General features: G+C 42.4%; 1 protein-coding gene across 4 annotated transcripts in view; it reads right to left on the reverse strand.

Annotated features, from left to right (window-relative positions):
• Csgalnact1 (chondroitin sulfate N-acetylgalactosaminyltransferase 1) overlaps positions 1 to 24,733 on the reverse strand; it is a 331,610-nt gene that overhangs the window by 81,405 nt on the left and 225,472 nt on the right. For all 4 annotated transcript variants that reach the window (XM_034520928.2, XM_034520929.2, XM_076914248.1 and 1 more), the window contains one exon: positions 15,026 to 15,947. In XM_034520928.2, coding sequence (XP_034376819.1) covers positions 15,026 to 15,653 — 628 coding nt within the window. In that variant the 5' untranslated portion in view covers positions 15,654 to 15,947. The remainder of the gene's footprint in view (positions 1 to 15,025; positions 15,948 to 24,733) is intronic.

The raw sequence follows: 24,733 nt of genomic DNA on the forward strand, positions 1-24,733 counted from the left end.
GACATTCATCCTAAAGGCAGGTTCAGAACTAAATGTTTTAGTTAGGATAGATGACAGAGGTGCTGGTTAGTCAACAAAATGATGGACTGGGTATTAGGACTATCTTGTACCTCACTGGTACAAATTGGCACAATTATGCTCTAATTGTATTTTGAGAGAAAAGTTTCATTTTAACAGGAAGGGTGATGTGTAGGAGGAGCTAAGGTAGGAGGAGTACTGAGAGCAAGAAAAGGAGTAAGAAGAGGAGGAGAAGAAGGATAGGAGAAGCTAGGTGATGAAAGAGAGAAAGAGGGGGGAGACAGGGAGGCAGATAATCATGTATCTCCACCAGTCAAAGATAGTTGTTATATCTAGGTCGGTCAGTGGGTTACACCTCTGATTGAACAATTCCAAACTTATAACGCTTATGATTAACATTATTTTTTAAAAATGTATAAATGCAAAAAGGAAAAGGGGGCATGTGATAGGGGTTTTCTAAGGGGGGTGGGGGGAATGGGGAAAGGGGATGGCATCTGAAGTGTAAATAAAATGTCTAATAAAAAAAAAAAGAAAAAAAAAAAAAAACTCCTGCCATGATGCTCTGCCAAACCCATGGGCCCAGCAGCAATGGAGACAAGGAAAATAGATTAAAACTTCTAAAATTGGGGGCCAAATTAAAATCTTTCTCCTTTAATCAGATATTGTGTCTTAGTGACACATAGCAGAATGACAGTCTCTCTGTGGGTGTCTACTCTGATGAATGACCTCAGCACGTGGGAGTGGGGGATCTGGCACACAGATTCAGTCTCTTGTTAATGGTCAACATTATCTCACTATTACTAGCAAGAAACTCCTTATTTCTAGGGAAATCATACATACTCTGAAAATTATATAGACAAAGTTAGAAATTACAGAGTATGGTCCTCTATTAGCTAATAGGTGCTATTCAAAACTATATTCACAAGTCCTTTAAAAGTACAGAAGAAAGATCATTGACTGTGGTGAGATACTCAGACCATTACATGATTTCTTTTGGTATGTGTAAGGAAAGGGTTCACATGTGCACATGTGTGCACATGTATGAGCATATGCATTTTGAAATTATTGGGTGTCTTTTTTCCATATGCAATCTACCTTGTTTTAGAGTCATGGTCTCTCACTGGCCTGGAATCACTGATTTATCTAGGCTGCTTGACCAGCAAGCCTTTGGGATCTCTTTTGCCACATGCCCAGCACTGAAATTACAAGTGCACACTGTCACACCTGACTTTTTATTTGGGTGCTGAGATCAAACTCAGATCCTTACAGTACCAACTTATCTCTCTCCTATATCCCATGTCTTAAACCCACTACATACCTGTGACATGCATTTATAACTCTTCATAAACCCATCCAAAATATAACTGAAATCCAGTCACAGTTCTAACTTAGAAACTCAGAATGACATGCCACAGGGGGCAATGAGAGAGGAACTACTTCTTTTGCTGGCTAGCAATAGACCAGAGACTCTGGAGTTGGTTATGAGTAGGTGATAATAGCTCTATGGTCCAGAGATGGCCATAAGGAAAGAAGAAACAGAAAAGGAGATTCCCTGTGATAGGATTCCAGAGGAAGAAGCCTGCCAGGATTTGAACATATGCCCCCTAAGGCTTTAAAGCCTTGGTTTCATTTCCTGATGAAGTGGTATATGGGGTGGGGTAAAGTGATGGTCACCAGGAGTAACCTTTTAGTCATTCATGTGTCTTCAGGCCTCCATGATAGAGTTGGGGGAATGTGTACAGAAAGGGTATACAATTGTGGTGGGAACAAGGGAATACCTTTTCCTCTTTTTCCCATTACCCTTTGACTCCCTGGTCAAGCTAATAGACATAAAAACCAGAATGTACTGCAAGGGTTCTAGGTAAACTTACATATAAGGAAGGAGGAGATAAAAACAATTATCCTAACTTCTCTAGTGAGGAAAACAGACTGACTAAATACCATTAGTCTGAACTCTGAACTCATCAGTTATAAACTACACAATAAGAATAGAAAGCCTACCACTATCATTCTGCTAAATAAACATAGCAGTAAAATGACTTCTAACGGCATATTGCTATATCCATAGATCAGTGATCACTCAACTGTCAGAAGCTTTTGTTTTGTCAATAGATGGTGATTGTCACACAGACCCACAGCTAGATATCATAAGGAGAGAGAGAGACTTAGGAGTGTTCAATCCTGAGTAGAATGTCTTTATCACACTCCCCCACTTAAGGCTCAGGGATCTACACAAAAGACTGTAAGAGCCAGACATGGTGGATGCTTATATGGAAATGGCATTTTCTAGACAAAACAGGGCAGATCCACATATGAATTCACAGATACTATAAGACCAGCACAAGTTCAAAACAGACAAACATGGAGCATGGAGGAGGGGCAGTGAACACCAAGCTCCGCCGCTAGCTGAAAGCCATGCACAGATGATAGCTGCTGGGGAGGGGAAAATCCGATTTCTCCAATTGAGTGACACTGGGTATATCAGCCACACTCCAGGACAGGCCACACACTCTGGAGTTAGCTGACACAAATCGGACTCCGTGATTTTCAGTGGCTTCTTTCTCCCTTCCTCCATCCCTCTTTATCTTTCTTTCTGTTTGTCTTTCTTTTCTTAGGAGTAAAAGAGGATGAGGTTGGGTGAGCAGGAGAGAGGAAATGGGGAACAAGAAAAAAATATGATAAAAAGATAAATAACATTGCCCTTGTAAGAATACAGTATTTGAGAGACGAAATCCAAGCGCCAGTATTTACAACCTTAAATCCCAAAATATAAGAGCCTGGTGAAAGATAGAGAAGAAAAAAACAACAACAACTCAAACCAAAACAAGAAAATTGCACATTAAGGAAAACCACGATGACTTATCTTGATTGCTAGTTTGACTAGATTAAGAAGTATCTAGGAGGTTATTCCAAAGCTCTTCTGTGTGTCTCTGAGGGCCTTTCAGCAGCTCTGGATTTGGGTGGCACTTTCCCATAAAATGGAGGTCCAGGTGGTATAAACAGAAAAATGAAGAGTGCCCTCCTTTGCATGGGCACCTTCTTCCTTTGCTTCTAAGCCTCTGTGATGTGATCTGCCCCCCACTATATTTTTCTGCCCAGATTCACTAAGTCTCTGTAAGACTGAGTGAACTAAATCCTTCCTCTTCTTGTCACTGAGAGCCCAAAATCTGACTGAAAAAAAATGGTGACATTCCTTTGACCATGCCATAAATCATAGGGGTTGAATTTTGCCCAAAGTAAATCTTCTATTAATGGTCTTCCAGATTTGGGGGTGTGACCATAACAAAATTCATGAGTGAAATCAATGCAATGCATTTCTCATAAACTGGTGAACTGTGCAATGGTAGAGACCAGGTTGTGAGGTGTGAGACAGAATGATTGATTTGTGACAAAATGCAGGCCAGTAAAGAAATTAATGGGCTTTAAATTATTACTTAAAGAGGGAGTTTCACACTTCTGTTTCCATGCACAATTTAATAAGGTAGAAGTATTTCTTAGGGGAAAAAGGGGGGCCAGACTAACTCTAAATGCAAGCATTTAAAAAGAAATACTTAGTAAATAGTTAACTTCAAAGAACAATCACCTGGCTCTAAGTCTGAGGTTGGAACATGAGAACTTGTTTGTGAAGTAGATAGCCAAGCACAGAGAGGAAAGGTCAAAATGAGGCAGGTTGAGTGTAGCCTGCAGGACATCGAAGCCCCTTGGGAGGTATTCTATTTTGTTTTTGTTTCTCAGCAAAGTGTTCAGTTTTCCATTCTCTGTCTCCTGGACTCTCCTTGACTATTCACAGAAACAACCCAAAGAAATGGCCAAAGCCCACACCGTGTGTGACCTGGTGAGGCAGTAGCAGCCACATGAGAAGGGCAAGAAAGTACTGAACATTCTTATCTCTTCCCCAGGGAAGGAGCCTTACTTGAGTGGAAAAGTGTAGCATATATTCTCTCCCTTGGGGAAGGAAGAGGTCAAAGAGTCCTTCTCTTGGGGTGAGATCAGAGGATACCCCAAAATCCAGGCCACGGCATCTGCCTGAGATAGAGGTTTAATCAAAAAACAACAATCCCAGACTCCACAACTCCCCACTTCCCTGTACAAGCCAAGTTAAGGAGCCTCAAAAACAAGTCACAGCAGAATCGCACTGGGGCACTTCTGACAGCAATACACCCCACAGGAGAAAAGTTTAAGGAGCTATTATCTAAGATACAGAGCACATGGGAGACCTAAATTGCAGGGACCCAAAGCCAAAGCAACCAACCCTCACCCTAAACATAAAGATAACCCATTATCATCAAGTTATCTGAAGCCCCTTTTCCAATGAAAGTAACCATAGCAACAACAAACCCCAAGTCCACTCATATCCTGACTACAGAGGGTCTGGTTCATAACATATGACTGTTCATACATACATGTATACATACATACATACACACACATATACATACATACATATATACATACATTCACACATACAAACATACATATATACACACATACACACATACACACATATACACATATATACATACATACATATACATAAACACACATACATACATACATGCATACATGCATACATACATACATACATAGCTTATGCTCTTACCTTACCAGAGGAGGGAGCCTATATACAGCTGTTTTGTTTTCCAGTTTTTGCAAAGTATTCAAGAAACTACATGAAACTTTCAATGTTATTAGAAAATAGGTGATTTCATCCAAAATAAGGCTAATGTAACTCTTTTTGAACATGTTTAAGGCAAGCAAATATGAGCTATGACTTTAGTGAATTGGATGCATTGATTTCAGTGTGTGAAGATGGATTTATTGGATATAATTATTTCTTAAGTTGAAGAGTATCTTTAGATGACATTATCCCCCCTTACACACACACACACACACACACACACACACACACTATAGGTCTATAGGGAGAAAAGCCATTTTCAGATGCAAACAGTTACCTCAGCCTCTACTATCTATACAAGATGTCTGGCTTTTTTTTTTTTTTTTCAAAAAAAAAAAAAAAGAGGTATCAGAAAAGCAAAGAAAAAAATCCAACCCCCTACAAAGATTTGTTCATTAGCACCAGACCCCAGTATGCTTCAGACAGTGGAACAATGTATCAGGGAATTTCAATGACCAGGATTGACCAGTTAAAAGGTCCAGCCAAGAAAATGAACCCAGAGCCTCACCAACCACTTCAGCTGAGAGATGGAGATGGCAAGAATCAAATGGAAATTCCCGAAGTAAAATTCAGCTCCACAGTGAACAAGCTTCTCACTGGCTCATTCCTTCACCAAGGAGGGTGAAAGGTCAATACAAAAGACTCCAACTGAAACCCAGAGGAAAGGGGGGCAGAAACAGAGTGTGCAAAATGGTCAAGCAACAGCAGCATCTATCCATAGCCAACATTCCAGAAAGACTACTGGTGCAGAATTCCCCAAAGTTCATGACAGCCACCAAGTGTGGATGCAAGAAGTTCAGAGGCCACCTCGTGTGAAAGTAGGAAAACAAACCCAAAACAAAGCTTTAATGTAATGAACAGCAGTGTACAGCAGCTCCCCATTGAGCGTGAGTTCTAACTGGAGAGACTACAAAACCCTTTACACAACTGACCTGGCCCTACATACACATTTGCAATAAAGTTTGCTATATAAATTAGGCAAGTAAGAGATAATAAAACATACAATTATAATAGCATACTATAACAAAGTGTATTTTAGAGTGACGAATTCTTTTTACCTCGGGATTTTCCATGTAATATTTTCAGCTTGTACCTGACTGAGAGCACTTAGAAGTACAGAGATCAAACTCTCATGTATGGCAGGGTCAGTGTACCAAGGCTACTTTACCAGTCTGGCTGATGGTGCTCTGTTTGACATTGCCATGCTGCTTTTGTAATTCCCCTACAGTTCTAAACTTATTGCGAACTAAAGATTTTAAAGGGTGCCTTAACTGTGAGACTTTATATCAAGAAGGAATCCCCAAAGCTTAAGGCAGAAAAAGGAAGTCACTTGCTAAGAAATCGACTTTCCCACACCTATATATTGTGAGCTCTCAGTATTTGAGTTTGTATTTTCAGATTTGTGGTTCAAGGTGGAAACCTATTCGTGGTGGTCACTACTGTGGAAAGCGTCTTTCTATCCAAATGTGCTAACTTACATTAAAACTATGAGCGTGGAACAAACTAGAAATGTGAACATTTCTTTTAACCTCCTATTTTATAGAGGTTATGTCTTCCAAGGAGTTTCAAGCAATTCTTTTATAAAGACTGTGTAGTACCATAAGGTATAAGAGGCGAAAGCTGATTGAGACATGGGTACTAAAGGCTACTGCAGAAAAGGGACAGTAAATGGACCAGGAGACAGGGCTCCTCCACTCCCCAGCAACAGGACCTGGGGAAGTTACACTTCCCAAAGCCTCACTTAACAGAGCTCCAAAGAGGATGATACAGGATGAAAAGATTGCTGTGGGAGTTTCCAATCAGTGAACAGAGAAATCTAGTTTTTCAATTACTGTGTCTAAAAGCTGTCAGCAAGTGTCAGCTGTCAGTTCAACGAAGGACTGATAAGCTAGCTGCAGAGACACAAGCAATGACCTCACACCAAGAACGGAATGCTACTTCAGGAAAAACAAGGAAACGACGCCCAGGCAGAAGGCTCAGAAAATATTTCAGAGAGGAAACTGCATAAACTGTTGGATAGACAGTGACCCAGGGCTTTCTTGGTGCAGCGTGGGAAGAGCAGGATGTGCACATCATGATGAGCACCAGCTGACAGAAAGCGGGAAAGGGCAGCAGGAAGCAACAGGAGGGAGGGTGAGAGCCCCCAGGACTGTGTACATTGGAAATCTATCTCAAATGCAAAGTAGGTGTAAAATAGACTTCCGAGACCATGGCAGCAAAGAAAGTCTTTACTCTGTCCTTCAGGAACTGACCAGCAAGGCACGCAGCCCTTGAACACACATTTATGTGGGGTTCTGAGTCAGTATCTTCTCTGCTTCTTTTTCCCGTAGCTCTGCAACCATTGTGAGAAAGTGTCCAAGCAGTTCAAATAAAGCATTTTATGTCAAGTCTCCTACAAACCTATGGTTTCACTATCCTCTCCAAAACATGCTGTCATCTGTCATTGTAACAATATCAGGGGATGTCTCAGTTAAGGTTTCTGCTGCAGCAATGAAACACCATGACCAAATTCAAGAAGGGGTTTATTCAGCTTATACTTCCACATTGCTGTTCATCACCAAAAAAAAAAAAAAAAAAAAAAAAAAAAAAAAAAAAAAAAAAGCCAAGGCAGGAACTCACACAGGGCAGGAACCTGGAGGCAGAAGCTGATGCAGTGGCCAAAGAAGCATGCTGTTTATTGGTTTGCTTTTTCATGTATTGCTCTGCCTGCTTTCTTATAGAACCTAGAACCACCAGCCCAGGAATGGCACCACCCACAATGGCTGGGCCCTCCCCTGCTGACTGAGAAAATGCCTTACAGTTGGAGCTCATGGAAGTTCCCCAACTGAGGCTCTTTCCTCTCTGATGACTCTGGCTTGTGTCAAGTCACATCAAAGCCAGCCAGTACAGAGGATGGCAAGCCCCTACTTTAGAGTGCATTCTTGACATAAGTTTGACATGAGTTTGGCTAGATTTTCTTTTGTCTTCAACTTCCCTGGCTCCAGTTGCATAACAAATTTCTACCATTTGTAAGTTACCCTGTCTGTGGTATTTTGTTATGGCCATAGAAAATAAATTAGGAAGGCATTACACATTCTTCCTTTGGTTAAAATAATGAATCGTTATCTTCAAATGAGCAAAGCAGAGTCAGTAGGATGAGGAGTTTGAGGTCATTCTCATCTGTGTAGTGAGTTTGAGACTCGCCTGAGACCCTGTCTCAAACAACACAACACAAAGCTACTGACTTTGTCGTCAGTGTAATTTTTTTCTGTACCTATTTCTATTAGTCTCCCCAACATATATTTTTCCTCTGCTTTTGTTCAAAAGTGCTTCCCAAGAAAGACTTATCCAAGTCACAAGCACGAGGCCCCTCCCCCACTGCGTTTTCAAGTCCCGCACCTGTTTTAAGGAAGATTGCCCCACATCACTCTGAGTCTGTAATAGAGTATATTTAGCCAGCCACCTTCCAAGCGAAGGCAGCAGAATTCCCGGGCTCTGCGATGGTGGTGCTGTAGCTCAACAGCTGTGCAACCTTAGGGCTCTCAACCTCCTCCAATTTCAGATTCTCCCTGGACTAAATGGAGATAATGAGAGCTTCACATCACAGGAAAATAGGAATTTACATGTGGTTGTGCTTACAGAATGTCAGAATGTGCTCAAACATACAGCCAGCTGGAATAAGCCATAGCAACCACTATCACTGGTTACAGGGGTCCTCAAGATACTGCAGTTGGTAGAATACTAGAAGCCTGCTGAAATTGTGAGGAGGCTCTTTTGGCTCAAGAGCCTAGCCTACCATCTCCTTGCAACACAGGGTCTTCTAGCTGTAGCATTCAGATCCAAAGCATCCCTGTGCCCTACCCTCAAGGTCATGGATCTACAATCCAATGACTCTCAGGGCCGACTTGATGATGAGGATAGTCTCCCTTCTAATCACCATCATTTTAGCCCCTTGTTCAAGTCTGTTTGTCTGCCAGAAGTCTGGTATTCAACTCTCTGCTACCTTTAGGTTTCAATTCATCTTTCCTCTCCAGGTGCCCATTCTGGTTCTTTAAGCCCAACTCATACCCTACCACCGTCAACCTCTTTCATGCCCACTCAGCTACTATCAGCTACCAGCTCTAAAGCCCATCGCACCAAAGGCCAGTTCCCTCTTCCCAAGTCTTCCTCACTCAGAATTCTGTCTTTCTGCACAAACATCCTATTGGGGCTTTAAGCTTGATGACTGGCTGTATTCTTTATTACCTCTCAGACAGCTGGGACATTCTGCACACAGAAGAGGCAATTCGTATATGCATGCTCATGAAGCCTAAGGGTAGAACCCAATCTCTTCCCTAATTGGAGAAGCTAGAGGCCAATCTCAAAATGACTCCTTTTCCGGAAGCGACACTTCCCATCCAGTGTGGCTAAGCAAGCTGAAGTCTGAGCAGCAGGCCTGGCAAACACCCAGGCACACACATTTATGAAGGTGCCCTTTGCCTGCTGGCCTGGACTTCATAGCTGTCTCATCCTTCCTATGTGCTATGCCCAGTTCCCTGGTCCTCCATGGAGTCCTAATGTCAGAGCCTGGTTCCTCCTCCTGGTCCTCCCATGGTATCACACATTCCCTCTTAGACTATCCGTTCTCTCTCCCTCCTCGCCTGTCCCCCTCTTCCTCTGCCCTTCTTCCCTTGTATCCCTTCCTCTCTTCTCCTCCCTTTCCTCCCCATCTCCCTTCTCTCTCCTTTCTCCCCATTTCCATTCTTCCTCTTCTTCCTTCCTCACGGCCTCCCTCCCTCCCTCTCCCTTCTCTTCCTCTTTACTTTTCCCTTTTCTCTCCATAGTGTTAGGGCTAGAACGTTATACCTCATGCATGGTAAGGAAGTGCTTCTCCACTGAGCCATCCCCTAAACTACATAAAGGGAAAAAAAAACCCCAAAGCTACTTTCCTTAACACCATTGAAGAAGGAATTCACCCCACCATGTGTAACTCTGAACATTTACATGCATTTAAGCCTCTTATCACTAATTCCAGAGTGTGTATCATTTATTCCTTCTTGTAGGAAATTAAAGCACTGGCCAACAAGATTTTAGAGCAGAGGATAGATGACTGAGTGACAGAGGAGCCTGATATCTCACAAATCTGCTCCTCTTCCAGCAGATGCAATATCAAAAGATCGATGCCTTCAATTTCCAGTAGACACTGGCTTAGGACTCTGAGGTATACCTCAAGAACTGTCATACTTTGCTCGTATGCCTACCACAGTCTTCATGCCTATCACAATACCCTAAAAATAAGCCAGGGGTCACCCAGGGTTCAGACTCCCTACTATTACCTGTTTCTGCCCCTGGATACGCAGATACACAGCAACTCATTAGAATGTGTCTTAGCATTTCTGCTTCCTAAGTGGCGGACAAGGAGCAAGTCATTGACATGAGTGCCGAAGGAAGTGCCTTTTTCCTGCCCAGTATTGTCCCTAGTACATTTGCTTATCAGTGGGTTGCAAAAATCCAGACCTAGAGCCACACTGGACCTGACAAGGCAAGCTTGAACAATGTGATCACAATGTCCCCTCAATGTCACATGCTGGCAAATAATCAATGGACCTCCAAATCTCAAAAGTTTCCAATGTCTTGCTTGTAGTGTACAGGTCAGGACTGACTGAACAACCTGCCGCAAAGTTTTATAGCAACCTCCAAATTGCCTGATTTTAAAAGGTGTTTCAGCATAGCCTTTTTTTTATAATCAATTTCATAACTATAAGAAAATCCCTGAAGCAGGATAATTTGTAAAGGACAGAAATGTACTTCTTTTTGCTGTTGGACTTTTGTAAGTTAAAGATGACACTGCTGCAGATTCACTGTGGAGCCCTGCATCCTCGTGTGTGCCTGTATGTATATATGCATACATGCATATGTGTGTTCATGTGCATGCATTCATGTATTTGTGAATATGTGTGTGTGTGCATGTGTGAGTGTATATGTGCATGAGAGTGTGTGCTGTCTCCTCATATAGTGAAGGTAGAAGGACAGCTACTAAAAGCTCCAGAAATCTCTTTTGTAAACACCTAAATCGCATTCATGAGGCTTTATCCTTCAGTGCTCAAACCATCAAGACTGTCACATTGTCAACAGTTGAATCTTTGGAGGGATACATTCAAGCCACAGCACCCTCAAAACCTTTCAGAGCAGAGCTAGGTTCCATCACATCCCCAAGTTGAGTCATTTGGAGTCTGAAATCTCTTGCCCTGCCACTGCAGTAGATGCAGAAGAAGAACATCACAGGCTAGTGACTGACAATAGACACTAAAAGCTCACATAGGGTCCCACCGTCAGATATTTGCATTGCAGAAGATTTAGAAAGGTACATTGCTTTGGGGAATGATCCAAACAAAGAGGGTATATCCACTACCCTCTTAAGGGAACATGAAATCAAAGAGAAATGACAAATGACACGGCAGCGTGTGTATCTTCCTCTGAAGGGCTAAGTAATAAAACATAGGGAAATGGGATGAACAGTTAGACAGTTTGAGGCAGGGACTTCATTACTGCCTGATTTTCATTCTCTTCCCAAATGGTTGCAAAAATATTAATGCTATTAAATGAGAATTCAACACAAAACTCGGTGCCTACGAGACATTTTGAACAGAGGGATAACTGTTGCTCTCCTAGGTTTTAGAGACAAATAATAAATCCTATAGATAATACATTACATAGGCAGAAACATGATATTCTGCAAGCTCTACAGACACACAGTTGTCATGGCCATGCTAGATGCCATCAGTGTGCATTCTCAATTCCTCCTTTTGTAGGGTAGGTGACTTACCTTTAATGGCTCAGCACTGTGGATGGTGGAGCACTCTTACCCCTAGGTCTAGGAAGGGCCCTGGCAGTCAGTCATGCACAGCATGTTTCTTGTTGACGGAGGAGCAGGCCAATTCTCAAGGAGTTGAAGGCTCTCATTGTAAGTCACATAGCTTCCCCTGCTTAGGTTAGCTGCCTCGCAGCTTTGAGCTGTACATCACTGTTACCTGGAGTCTTGTTTATTTATATTTTTTTTTCTTTGGAACAAGCTGTGGTTTGACGGTGAAAGGCCCCCATAGCCTCATATGTCTGCACAGTCAGTCCCCGGTGGGTGATGCTGTCTTTGGAAGGCTGTGGCACATTTAGGAGGAAGAATCTGGCTGGAAGAAGTGTGTAACTAGGTGTGGGTCTTGCACTATTATAGCCGCAGCCTCGTTCCTGTATGCACTCCGCTTCTTGTTCCACTAAATGTGAAGCAAGGAGCATCCACCTGCCTCCTAGCCTGCTTTTCCACCATGGTGGACTATACTCCCTAAAACTTGCAAGCCCAAACAAACACCGAAGTGCTTCTTATAAGGGATTTGGTCATAGCAACAGGAGAAGAAACTATCCATTCAGAAGCAACCCCACTCTTACCTTGCTAGTCCAGGAGCAGACAGATTTGCTGACTTCCTTTCGAATCCTCTGAGCACACAGAACTCCCCTGCTTAACTTAATTTCCTATGGACTTTTGCTAAATGACTCCAACTTTGGGCTACCCAAGTCTCACACATCAGACAAAGTCATTTTCACTGTAGTTGTGTTTAGGAATGCAAATAAGTTGTTTAAAATATATTATTCCTAGAAAAGTCCTTATTACTGCTCAAACTCATTAGAGAAAACAGATCTGGAATCGACATTTCCCAGTTGCTTCTTTCCCTTTGAATGGGTGTAGATGGAAGAAAAGTGAGCCAAGGCTGAGAAGATGAAGTGTAATTCAGTCCAATCACCTCTCTGCAACAAGAGCCAGAATTTCAAACCTCCAGCTCAGTAGTCTTCCAGCTGATTCCTGGAGTGACAGGAATCTCACTTAGTTCTGAGATAACACTGTTTTCAATTTCCTCCAATTGAACTTAAATTCTACTTCTTGTATCTTCTGACTTGTAGACTCTTCCCAAATGCCCCACATCCTATCCTATATTTTATGATCCTATGATCATAAAAGATGCCCTCCATGGTGCTTTGATATGCATAACAACTTAAAAACTAAATAACCAGAGATATTTATAAGCATCAGTTATTCACAAATACATTTAAAGTGTTTTGTCTTTGTTTATATAGCACATAGTAGTTATTATTGAGAGTTATACCACATTAAGAAGCTACACATGAATTGATCTCCCTAAGAACATCAACTGTGTTTTATATATGGGACAAACCCTGTGCAGCTTGGGCAAGAATGTCTTTAACAGACAGTCAGTCAAATCTCAGGGCTAAGAGACCCAGGCTGGTGCCACTGCTGATTAAGAATGACTGGCCTTACATATCAAGATTACGGATAAAGAAAAGCAGATGGAGATTTCAAAAATGCAGGCAGATTGAAAATCAAAAGGGCAAACATTCCAAGCTGCAGGCATTGATTTGTAATCAAGTTCTCTTCAAATTGCTTTGTATGTGGGCAGCAATCTATAGCATACTCAGGAGAGCGTGGCAGAGCAGTGGTGTCTTTAAAAAGATGTTTAATGATATCCCCAGAGGGTCAGCTAGTAAAATAATATATGTAGAAGCACCTCGTAAACCAAAGCACCATCAAATGTGCTGTTACCTCTTGCTGAACTCTTACTGGATGGTCATCATGTGCTTATTATTACACTGGTTAGAGGCTGGAGGTGCAATGTAATTTTTTTTTTTTTTTTTTGTATCTCAAATACATGAATTTAAAAATAACCCTCAGCAAAAGATTGGTCTTGTAAGAGATTTCTCTACCTAGTTCTAGATATGTGAAAAATGATTCTATATTAAGAGTTCATGAATGTACAGCTCAGATATACTGTAAAAAAAATAATCTCAAGATAGCCAAGTTCCTAAAGGGAACAGGAGAAATAGTAAAGGGTAGTGTGTGTGTGTGTGTGTGTGTGTGTGTGTGTGTGTGTGTGCATATAGAGGCTCAATCTCATTGGCTTGGAACTCACCAAATAGTCTAGGCTAACCACTTAGCACCAGTGATGTGCCTCCACCTCCCAGAACTGGGATTACAAGTGTGCACCACCATTCCTGACTTTGTGTATGTGTGTGTGGTAGTGGTATGCGTGTGTGCAGGAGATTCTGGGAGATCACACTCAGGTCCTTATACTTCCAACGCAAACACTTTGAGCTGACACCCCAGCCTGGGAGAATTTTTAACTGAAGAGAAATTTTAACTGTCTTTTCCTGGGGCAGTGGTATGATTTCCTGACAGAAAAAGGTACCAGTTAAAATGACACAGCTACAGTTCTGGCCGTGTTGAAGAAGATTCTGTCCAGAGGTTGAGTAATAGGACTAAATGCCTTCAACAGCTTTTCCCAAATTAGTAGATGGTTTTTGAACCAGTACTAATGTGTCAATTAGTAAGAAGATACCTACAAACCCTCCAAGAAACTAGATGAGGAGAGTTGTCTACTAAAGTGTCAGAGATAGAGGCAGTAAGTCTCAGACTGACTTGTGACAATGATAAAGTGAATGGCTCCTCTCGTTTCTGTCAGCTCTGACAACTGCACAAAGTGACACTGTAGTTAAGGACCTGCACTCAAGGCTCCGACTTCTTGGGTTCAAATCCTGGCTCTGTCACTTGTGTTCTGTCACACCAGATTTTCCCATAACTAATAGGTAGTTGTTTTCCTTGTCCCTGAATGGGGTCCTCCTGAATACACAGTGTCTGTGTAGCATGCCTCCAACAGGATCTAGCACGTGTATATGCTTTGTTCTGTGCATTCTTTTATGTCTCATAATCCAACCCAATTCCCAGATGTGTCTAGGATAACAGATACAGTGAAATTGCTCAATATTCTACTTGGGCTTCAGAGTTTGTATTTATATATTGTTTTAATTCTTCTCTTTTTTGGAGTGTGCTGGTGTGTATGATAATTTGCACATGTGAGTTTGCCCATGGAGACCAGAGGATGACAATGGGTGTCTTCCCCAGTTGTTCGCCATCTGTTTTTTTTTTTTTTTTTTTTTTTCAAAGTCTTTTACTAAATCTGTGACCTGCCTATCTGGATGTGGCAAATCTGAGTTCCAGGTCTTCTTGCCTTCTGGGCAAGCACTTTACCAACCAAAGCATGAAGCTCTACCTTCTTCTAACAGAGAATACTAAATTGTGTTTAATGTAGTTTCCAAGAGAAAGTAAGAAGGAGCAGGTGTTTCTGAAAAGACAAACATTACAACACACCTTCGGTGTCCCTCATAAAACCTGCCCCCAGCCACTTCATAACCAAGTCTGCCAAGAGATGTTCTGTTGCCCAGACATGTTCAGGCTTTGGGATACTCCAGAACTTTTTCTCAATTCCTCAATCCCTGTCCTGTACCCCAAAAATCTCCAAGCATGCTAACCTTCTATGAAGTCTGCAGCTGTGTAAGGACGCTGGTGTGGGCTGCTCTCCACCGGACTGTTTAGACTCTCCAGGGCTGATTCGATGGCTTCCACCAGTTCATCACGCTTATCCTTCCTCACTGGCTTCTCCTCAGGGTGGCGCGTCAGGCCGGTCTCCAGCTGGTATACTTTTTGCAGAGTGAAGCTATCGAAAGGCACAGCAGCATACTCCGTGGCCAGCTTGACACCGGCATGTACCTCCGCCTTGTCCACCTGCCCACGCAGGAAGGCCAGCATATCTGCCTGGGCTTTGGGTTCATGGTCCCAGCTTGAGCGCAGGCTGGTGGCATCGCTGGCCTGGTCCTGCCCACTGCGGAGCTGCTCACTGCGTGCCTGCAGTTCGTCCTTCAACTGTGCGATCTGTCGCTTAAGGCTATTCACATAGTTGCGATGCTGTTCCTCACGCTCCTGCAGCACCGCTTGGTAGCCATCTTTGCCTGTGGGGCCATTGGCCCGTGGCAGTCCCAGCTGTTCCTGGTCACCTTTTGGGGTGCAGGCTAACATGTAGAGGACAGAGATGGCACAACAGAGCAGCACCAGCAGAATCACTACCCGAGAAATCCACCCCAGCAGTCCACGGCGGACCATCCTCACTCAGGTGTGGATGTGTCCAGGTCCAGAGTATGCAACATCCCGGGGCACCAGGAGGGCCCCCAACACGGGCTTTTCTGGTTAAACCACAGGGCCGCTGAAGTCCCCTGAACCAATTTCATCCATTTCCTTCTAGAACTTGGCCTGCCTTTGGAAGTCAGCCATTACATGAGACTTTCCTGCTTCCAAGGGAAGATTTTCTAAACAGAAACCATCAGTCAAGTGGAGCCTCCAAGTTCCTTTGTTTGTTCCCATCATAGCCTTCCTGGTGTGCTGAAGACGTGGGGGAACCTGGGAAGACACAAAGGACAGGGAGGCTTAGTGTTTCGATTCAGACTTGAAGTTTTCTTATTCAGGACCCCGTTTCATCTGAAAGATTTCCACTTGACCTGGGGTATATAGGTATATAAAATAAGTACACAAATCAAATATTTACTCTGTACAAATCATACATGTATTTTAAAGCAGTTCGTTTATATACATTTAATTTCAACATTTATTAAAGATTAAGCAGCTGTGCATATTAATGACATGATGTGGTTATTTGACAGAATTCAATCTTGGCTACATATTTAATACTGCAAGATGGATAATTCATCTCCATCGTTTGGCAGAACTGATGAACATTCTGATTCTATAATCACCAATGCTAAAGAAAAGCACTTTGTGTAAGGAAAAACAGCAGAAGTATGTTTAAAGCATTTTCAGAGAGCTGAAATGCTGTCCTGATCCCCAGTCGAGATTTGTTTAGCCATCATTTATAAAATCCAAATGAAAAACTCATATACAAGTTACTTAAACCAAATATTTCAACACAATCAAATCCAAAGATACACTAATTTGATACTTATATTCTAATGTAGTAATAACATCAGAGGAACAGTAGTAGGGAGATTATAAAAGTCTTTCTTAACGGCAATCCAAACATTATGTATCTACCAGAGTGGAAAACTTGAATGCATTGCACAACAAGAACAATGCAGTTCCTAACGTGACTCTGGACTGAGGCGTTTGCAGCATTATGCGCTGTAGTAGCACGCACAGAGATAAGTTCACGTTTTGTGTTGAAAACCCAGGCTGCAGTGAAATCTCCCAATGCAGCCTGGGTGAGCACTGCTAGAAACAACTGTGGTCATTGTGCATTTGATTTTGAAGTCATTTTGGTCACTGCCTATTTAGAAACCTTACTCTTGCTGAATTTCTCATGAACTCCACACTCAGTTACATGAAGCTGCAACCCACCACCGAAGACGCTGAGGACTCATTCACCAAGACAATCAGTAGACGACTGACCTGTCCCCCAAGATTTATGGAAAGTGCTTATGGCATATAGTTAAGTATGAGTGTTTTTTGTTAATTAGAACACAAGTGTCCATCAAATAAACATGAAAAGATTGGTAGGAACCACTGCCAAATGCAAACAGTACTTCTGTTGAGAATCAACTTGTCTTTATTTTTCTGTATGTTGTAACTCTTCCTAATGACCCACATTTTAATGCTCAAAAGCAAAGCTTCTGTGATTCTGTTACTACAGGCAGCAATATTTCTCCGCCAGTGCCTGTCCAGCAGGGAGAGGTCTGCAGTCAGGTGTGGATGCTCTCCTCTGAGGCAGACCCAGTGGCCATCAGAATAGACTGCAAGCTTTCTGATGAACAAGTAGGGAGGTACCCAGATGGTCAAATATGAAAGTACAGAATACCGATGCTGACATGGTCAGAGGGATTGGCAATAGCTGCCCCACCAGCTCCTGTCTCCAGGATCTGATATAGATAGCTGTCCCACCGTGGTCTCCAACAGGTCCTGCTAATGGCAAAGAGGACTTTAACACAGAAGGGCATGGGGTAGGAGAAGAACAGAGATGAGATGCTTCTTGTCAGAACTCAAATTCTATCTTCCCACCTATATGAGGACTTCTGCATCTTTCTTGGTCATCAGTTCTGAGAATGACTGTGCCCCAACACTGAATCCTTGTAATAAAGGAGGAGCAAGACTGACTCACCATTTCCATGTCCCCTAGGTCACCCTTCCTCTCTCCTCTATGACAGACAACATCTCTTGACACATTTATTTTGAGGTGTTCTCTTTTTTTTTTTTTTTAAATCATCCTAATCATCATGGCCATAAATTTAATCAATGAGCCAATAAAAGCATTTCAAATATATATTTTTGTTTAGAGATTTTTTATAAAACCATCCTGTATGTATCCTTACATATCGGGTACCGTAACATCAAGGATGTCCTACATTTTGCTATTTTATGAAAACAGTATTTTAAATAATCTATGATTATGAAATTATTTTTATAGTATCCTTGCCTAACCTCAGAAATCTAAGTTCTGGGCCAACAACCACTTCATTTTCTAGTATTCTGTCCCAGTCTTGGTGAGAAGAAAATGCACTTCCAGATCCCCTGGTGGAAAGAAGTCTCCCAGTCATTCTCTACACTCAAGATATGACGATGATTCAGGCTCACTGCCCTGCTCTGGATATATTGTGTACCCGCTTCATTCTGTGTTCACACATGGGAGAGCCTTTCTCACTGCCCAGGAGACAAGCCTCTTTCTAATGTCCCCACACCACCAAAAATTGTTTATTTATCCATTTTCTGTAAAAGTTTAATATATAACATTTTCTCTCTGATATATTCTTCTGCATTTCTCTGGCCCCAATGAATCTCAACTATAATTAGAACAATACATAGTTATTAGTACAAAGTTTAAAGTACATGCTTGCCCTTGGAAGCCTTTTATGTCTGATGAAAATCTCAGGATCTGCATAATTACTATAATTCTGTGATTAAAACCATCCTGGTTTTGATGTTCAGGCACCTTGCTGTTTTTAATGAAATCTCTCAGATGAGTTCATTATATCGAAGTAGTAAATTATCAGTGAGGACATGTTATCACATTATTCTGCCATTTTAAAGACTTTTATTTTAAGTATGTTGTCATTACTGACAAAATAAGAAAATCAAAAAACAAAGAAATGGAACATTCAACACAATTTATTGTGCTGTGAAACTTAAAAGATGTATGTAATCATGCCAACAAATTTTAATGGAATAAATGTTGCATTTGCATAATGGATTGAAGTCAAGTTGGTTCAATTGAAGCAATGTATTAAGACTATGGTTAATAAAATTAAAACTAGGATGGTGTTGGTGCACACCCTTAATCCCAGCACTAGGAAGCAGAGGCTGGTGAATCTCTGAGTTCAAGGCTAGCTTGCGGAACTATACAATGAGTTCCAGGACAGCTGGGACTACACAGACACACAAAAGCAACAATACCAACCAACTAGAGCTCCCAGGGTCTGAACCACCAGCCTGGGAGCACATAAGGAGGGACCCATGGCTCCAGCTGTATATGTAGGAGAGGATAACATTGTCAGGCATAGGTGGGTGAGGAAGTCCTTGATCCAGTGAAGGCTGGACGCCCCAGTGTTGGTCAAATTGTGGATGAGGAGGTGGGAGGGTGGGTGGGGGCATATCCTCATAGAAGCAGGAGGAATGGGGATGGGATGGGGCTTCCTGGGTAGGGGGAAATGGGGAAAGGGGATTACATCTGAAATGCAAATAAAATATCCAGTAAATTTTTTTTTTTTAAAAAAACAACACTTCAAAACACAGATACAGGCAGAAACTTTCTGTGGAGAATCCCCAAAGCACAAAAATCAAATACCACCCCCCAAAACTGACAACTGCTATTATATGAAATTAGAATCTTCACAGCCAAAGAAATTCTCAGCAGAATGAACAGACTACAGAAAGAGCAGACAATATGTTGCCAAAATTTGCTGCCAAAGAGTCAGCAATTTTTTTTTTTTTTTTTTTTTTTTTTTGGTAAAATGTTAGGAGCAGACAATACATCAGAAACAAAATTCTGCATCCGTTAACAGACAAAATATTTCCTAATGTTTCTAGCCATCTGGTTTGTAATCAAGTGCAGTAACTGGTGATACTGTGGCGGCTGCTCCTTCACACTCTTGCTTCTGTGGAAAACCTAGACATTTCCTCAGCCCACAAAATGCCGTTCTTACAGTGGGTAAGAATCACTCCGCCAGCATTGCCCCTTTCAGAAAAGATACTTCAGTAAGACACAGGTGGACCAGCGAGGCCATGAGGGTATGATACAATCTCTTGTCTTGGCAAGAGTGCTGGAGATGTAGGTTGAAAGTGTATAAGCTGTTTACTGTCTTACAGATGGAAGTACCATGTAATTACCAAGCACTGCTACACATTGGAGATGACAGTAAAAATATAGCCTTATGAGATCTCAGCTACACTGTGCTATTGTTTAAAGAACTTAGACAGGGAACTCTGGTTTTTAGCCTAGCTAAGTCTCTTGGGAAATCTAAGGGACAGGGAGGGAACGTGGAGGAAGAAGACAACCTTGTCATTAACTGATTTGAGATGCTTGGGTAAAAAGTGGGTACTTGGGTTTTTATTATCAGAAATTGTTCATCATGCTTCTTGCCACTTACATTTTGGTCTATTTATCCTCACTGATGACTTTACCCAGTGCTTTCTCACTCCTGGCTAGCACCTCAGGGTGACTCTGAGATGTTCCACATCTTGCCACTGTATTTACCAATTAGACAGAAGGACATATACAGCACAACGGCCTCATTTCCATTCCAGGGGACTCTGGGAATGACAACATTTGAGGCAGAGGCTTCTCCATACTCTCCTGTGAAGTGTCCAAGCCTGTTGAATAGGACCAGGACTCTCACACTCAAAGTATCGTCATGCGGTTCTATCCCTGTCACATTAGAACAACCCTAAGAGCTTTATAACCGCAGCTTATAGCTAGGGAGTGCTGAAGGAAGCAGCAGCTCTTCCTGAGTTTTGAAGGCAGGAAATCTGAAGGACACTGACCTATGCCGCCTAAACTAGCAATGGATTAAGTTTCTCCAGACTCCAAGTAGAAGGTGGACAACAACTCTGACAACCCACTCAGACCAGGGATCATCGGAGACTTCCCCAGTCTTCCAGTGAGCACAACAGATTTGCTTCAGTCCCTTCCATCTAGGATTCTGCCTCTACACATGAACAGACAACCCACCTCTTCCATGCTCGTTAACACATAAGCAGCTTAAAACATAACAACGGAGGGGCCGGCAGATGACTCAGTTGGAAAGTGCTGGCTGTACAGGTATGAGGACCTGAGTTTCGATTCTGAGCCTTTAAGTGAAAACCCTTGGTAGGAGAACTGAGGAGGCACAAACAGGCAGACCAGGGGTTGGTTCTAGCCAGTCTATTCTAATTTGTAGGTCCCTGATCCCAGTGAAGGACCTTGTATCAAAACCAAGGGGTGAATGGCTTCTGACATTCAAGGCTCTCTGACTTCTAAACACACACACACACACACACACACACACACACACACACACACACACACACAAACACACAGGAGAGAGAGAGGGAGAAAGAGCCATCTTATAAGCATTCGTAGGAGGTGGTATTTGGGCTCCAAATAGACAAATACTATTAAGATGCAAGGCCCTGTTACTATTAATAGTGGGGTGAGAACAAGGCCTAAGAAAATAAATAAAAACTAATAAAACAGAAGAGGGGAACAGTCCTAAGAATGACCAATATATGTTAAGATATGCCAGTGGACATGGGTACTATTATCATTCGTTCCTAGGAGATGAAACAGACTAGAGCCTACAACTTGCCCCCAATGTGCAGTGGATATTAGACTTTTCACACTCAGGACAAGAGTTGCTATTTGGAATGAAGTTGCTATTTCCTCCCCAGTAAACATTTCGGTCACTAGAACTGTGTACCATAACAGAACACCTGCAAAAGTCTATTTGTGTCATAAATCATGAAGGACTCTGGGGCAAGCCCTGTGGATAAGATGCTGTCAGATTCTGTAGCACATGGAAAAGATGGTGGTTTCATGAAAAGATCAGGTCAGGAAGCATAGAGGGGCACAAGGACAGGCCTTGTGCGTGATAAAGGGAGCTATTCAAGGAGATGCAATAAATCCAACAAGACCTCTCCACTCTGTGTGCAGGCAAGCCAAGAGACGGAGGAAAGAAATTGGCAGTGTCTGCTGGGTCAGGAAGTGGCAAGCCAAAGCCCCAACACCACTATGCCAGTCAGCTCCTTTCTGGAGACTACAGCAAGTCTTTGATTACAAAACAGCAAAAGGGCTCCAGGCAAAAGAACCAACGGCACCAGTAGAACAGATACCAAAGTCACATCCCGGGGAATAAAACAGCAACCTGGGTGAGCATGGAAAGGTAGTATATAAGGATTCTGATTTTTATTCAGCGCTTTCAAACACTCTCCAGCTAGATATGAAGCTAACACTGTCGACTGTGCTTAGACATTTAGAATCCTCTTCACCTCAAAGCCTCTCATAAATTCTTGTATGTGTCAGCCATCTTCCAAGAAAGCCTTTGAAAATGCTATATCCTAGTATTCCTATTCCCATCGTTTGTCCCACAAGTACTGAGGACTTGATGTGAGTAACCTATAACATGGAGCAGAAAAGGTGCCATGGCATTTATTATACTATACACTAAAAGACTACAGCTTCTACCTTCGTATTCTCTCTCTTCTCTCTCTCTCTCTCTCTCTCTCTCTCTCTCTCTCTCTCTCTCTCTTTCTCTCTCCCTTCTTTTTTGCCTTCCTCTCTTCCTCCTTTTCTCCTTTACACTCCCCCTATCCATCCTTCCTTTCCTCTATTCAGGAGCCCCCTTGGGACAATCATGAAGTAATAAACTTAAATCTCCAGGCAATATACAGTGGGGAAACTAAGATAAGACAGGCCAGCCAGTGAGAATATGAGTTCTGAAGCTATAGTCAAGCCTTCAAATGACAGGGGCATGACAACTTCAGGGCAACCTCATAAGAGACTCAGCCAGCTAACCACCAAGCTAAGCAGCTGCTGCCACGCTCTTAGGAGGTGTGATGAATACCTAGGTTTTAAACTTACAGGATTGGGGATAATTTATTACACACAAAGGAATAGTTAATACTGAGAGTTACAGGCTTGAAAACTCACACAAAGTGCCACGTCTCAAATAGCCCACTTTTCATATTATAGTGTATTTTAACATGCTTTATTTCCTATGATATAGGAATCTTATGTGGTAAGAAAGATGTTATTGTAACCACACCTCCATTTGGAAAACAGAGGTCCAAAGAAATGGTGAGACTTGCCTCACAACCTAAAGCCAAACACCTGGCACCCAAACCCCTCTCTGATGTGAATCTCAATGTGTTTTCTGCCATAGCACCTGCCTGCAAAGCCCAGGATTTCACTCCCACACAATCTGTGCTTATTGCAAACCGCTTATCTTTTATTTTTAACTTCAAGGACTTTGGGGAAATAGTAAACGCAAAGAATTTAATAGCATTCTAGAGGAACCCTATTCAAAAGCCTGGTGTCAGCAATGGAATATTGCTTAGAAGTAGGTGACTATCATAAGATGTAGGTCACATGACACGAGGCTGGTGGAGCACTCAGAAGTGCCTCTGTGCCTGGTTTAAAGTAGCATTCCACTCCACCACGGTGCTCAGGTGAGACACACAGAAACCATCCGTGAGCCATCTGCTCTACTGTCTTTGCCTCTAACTTATCACTGACACTGGTTCCTCTTTATCATATTTGGAAGAAGAGTTCCCACAGCAGGGTTTTCTGTACTCACTGCCACACTATCTATCTCCTGCTGGACACTGCACCAGCCACTCAACCTAAGAGCAGGGAGAGCCCGAGACACTGGAGAAGAAGCCAGTAGGGCTCAACCAAGCATAAGAAAGGTTTCTACAGAAGAAAACAGTGAGAGATTCGATTGTAGTTGGACAAAACCAAACCCTTATTAGGGCTGAAAGTCCCTAGACTTTCCATACCCTGCCTTCAGTATATGCACAGGTGCACATAAGGATGCATGTTTGCATCTTTTTTCTCTTGAAATGAGAGTACTCAACAACCCAAGCAACTGCTACACGGTGTCTGTAATAATCTGCATAGTATGCATAGTTAATTAGTTCAAAGCCAAGGATCCATTCTGAATAGACATGATGCCTTATAATCTCCCGGTTAGGCATCCAGCTGAAAGCCCCAGTGAAGGCTTGTCAGTTACCACACTTCCTTCTGGATTACAGGTGTCTATGCTCCATGGAGTCATTAGTTAGCATATAGATGTGTGCAAAGTGCATTAGCCTCAGGCGTGCCCCTGGAAGAGACTGCAGAAGTTGATGTAGGGAGGGATGCACATCAGCTATCTGTGAATAAATGAAGAGACGCTCATGCCAAATCTCACTGAGACCAGGGCTTTTCAGAGGAAATCAACATTCAGTCACTGAGCATTTTGGCATGGCTGTGATAGCATCTGACGCTTTCTTTGACTCTCTCTAGCTAGGATACAAGGCCACATAACACAGAGCAGTGGCTCAAACCTCATACAGAGAGGGGTCTATATAGACTGTTACCTGTTCCTTAGCCCCCAGTGGAGATCAGATACCCCTAAACTTTTAAAAATAAATAGTACATTCAAGACATCCTGGGTGTGTACATGTGCAGACATGTGTGAATATTCATGCATGTGCACGTGTGTGGGGAAACCAGAGGTTGACGTCTTCCTCCATCTCTGTATACCGCGTTTTTGAGACAGGGTTTATCACTGTCACTGAACCTAGCACTCTCCAACTGGGTAGATGGACCAACCAGCCAGCTTCAAAGGTCGCCATTCCCACCCCTGCAGTACTGAGGCTATAAACACTTGGACCCCTGTCTGACTTTCCTATGAGGGCACTGAAATCTACACTCAGGTTCTCATGCTTGCTTGTAGGCACTGTACTGAGCCATCTCTCTAACTCAGTAAGTAACTTTTTGAACAAGTCATCTATATGCAAGTATACTCACTTGTGAGTTATAATTAAATTTTATAAGATTATATTGTGTATTTGCAAAACATTATCTATAAAATAATGAAGTATGAGATATTTTTAAATGTTCTCTTACAGATGGCTCAAACAAACCTAGGAGTGCTGTCTGAGGTCCTTAGTCACTGATGCTTGGACTGCATCACAAATCTTCATAGGACGGAGTTCCTGCAAGG

This window comes from Arvicanthis niloticus, chromosome 16, assembly GCF_011762505.2.
Source record: "Arvicanthis niloticus isolate mArvNil1 chromosome 16, mArvNil1.pat.X, whole genome shotgun sequence".
Lineage (NCBI taxonomy): Eukaryota > Metazoa > Chordata > Mammalia > Rodentia > Muridae > Arvicanthis > Arvicanthis niloticus.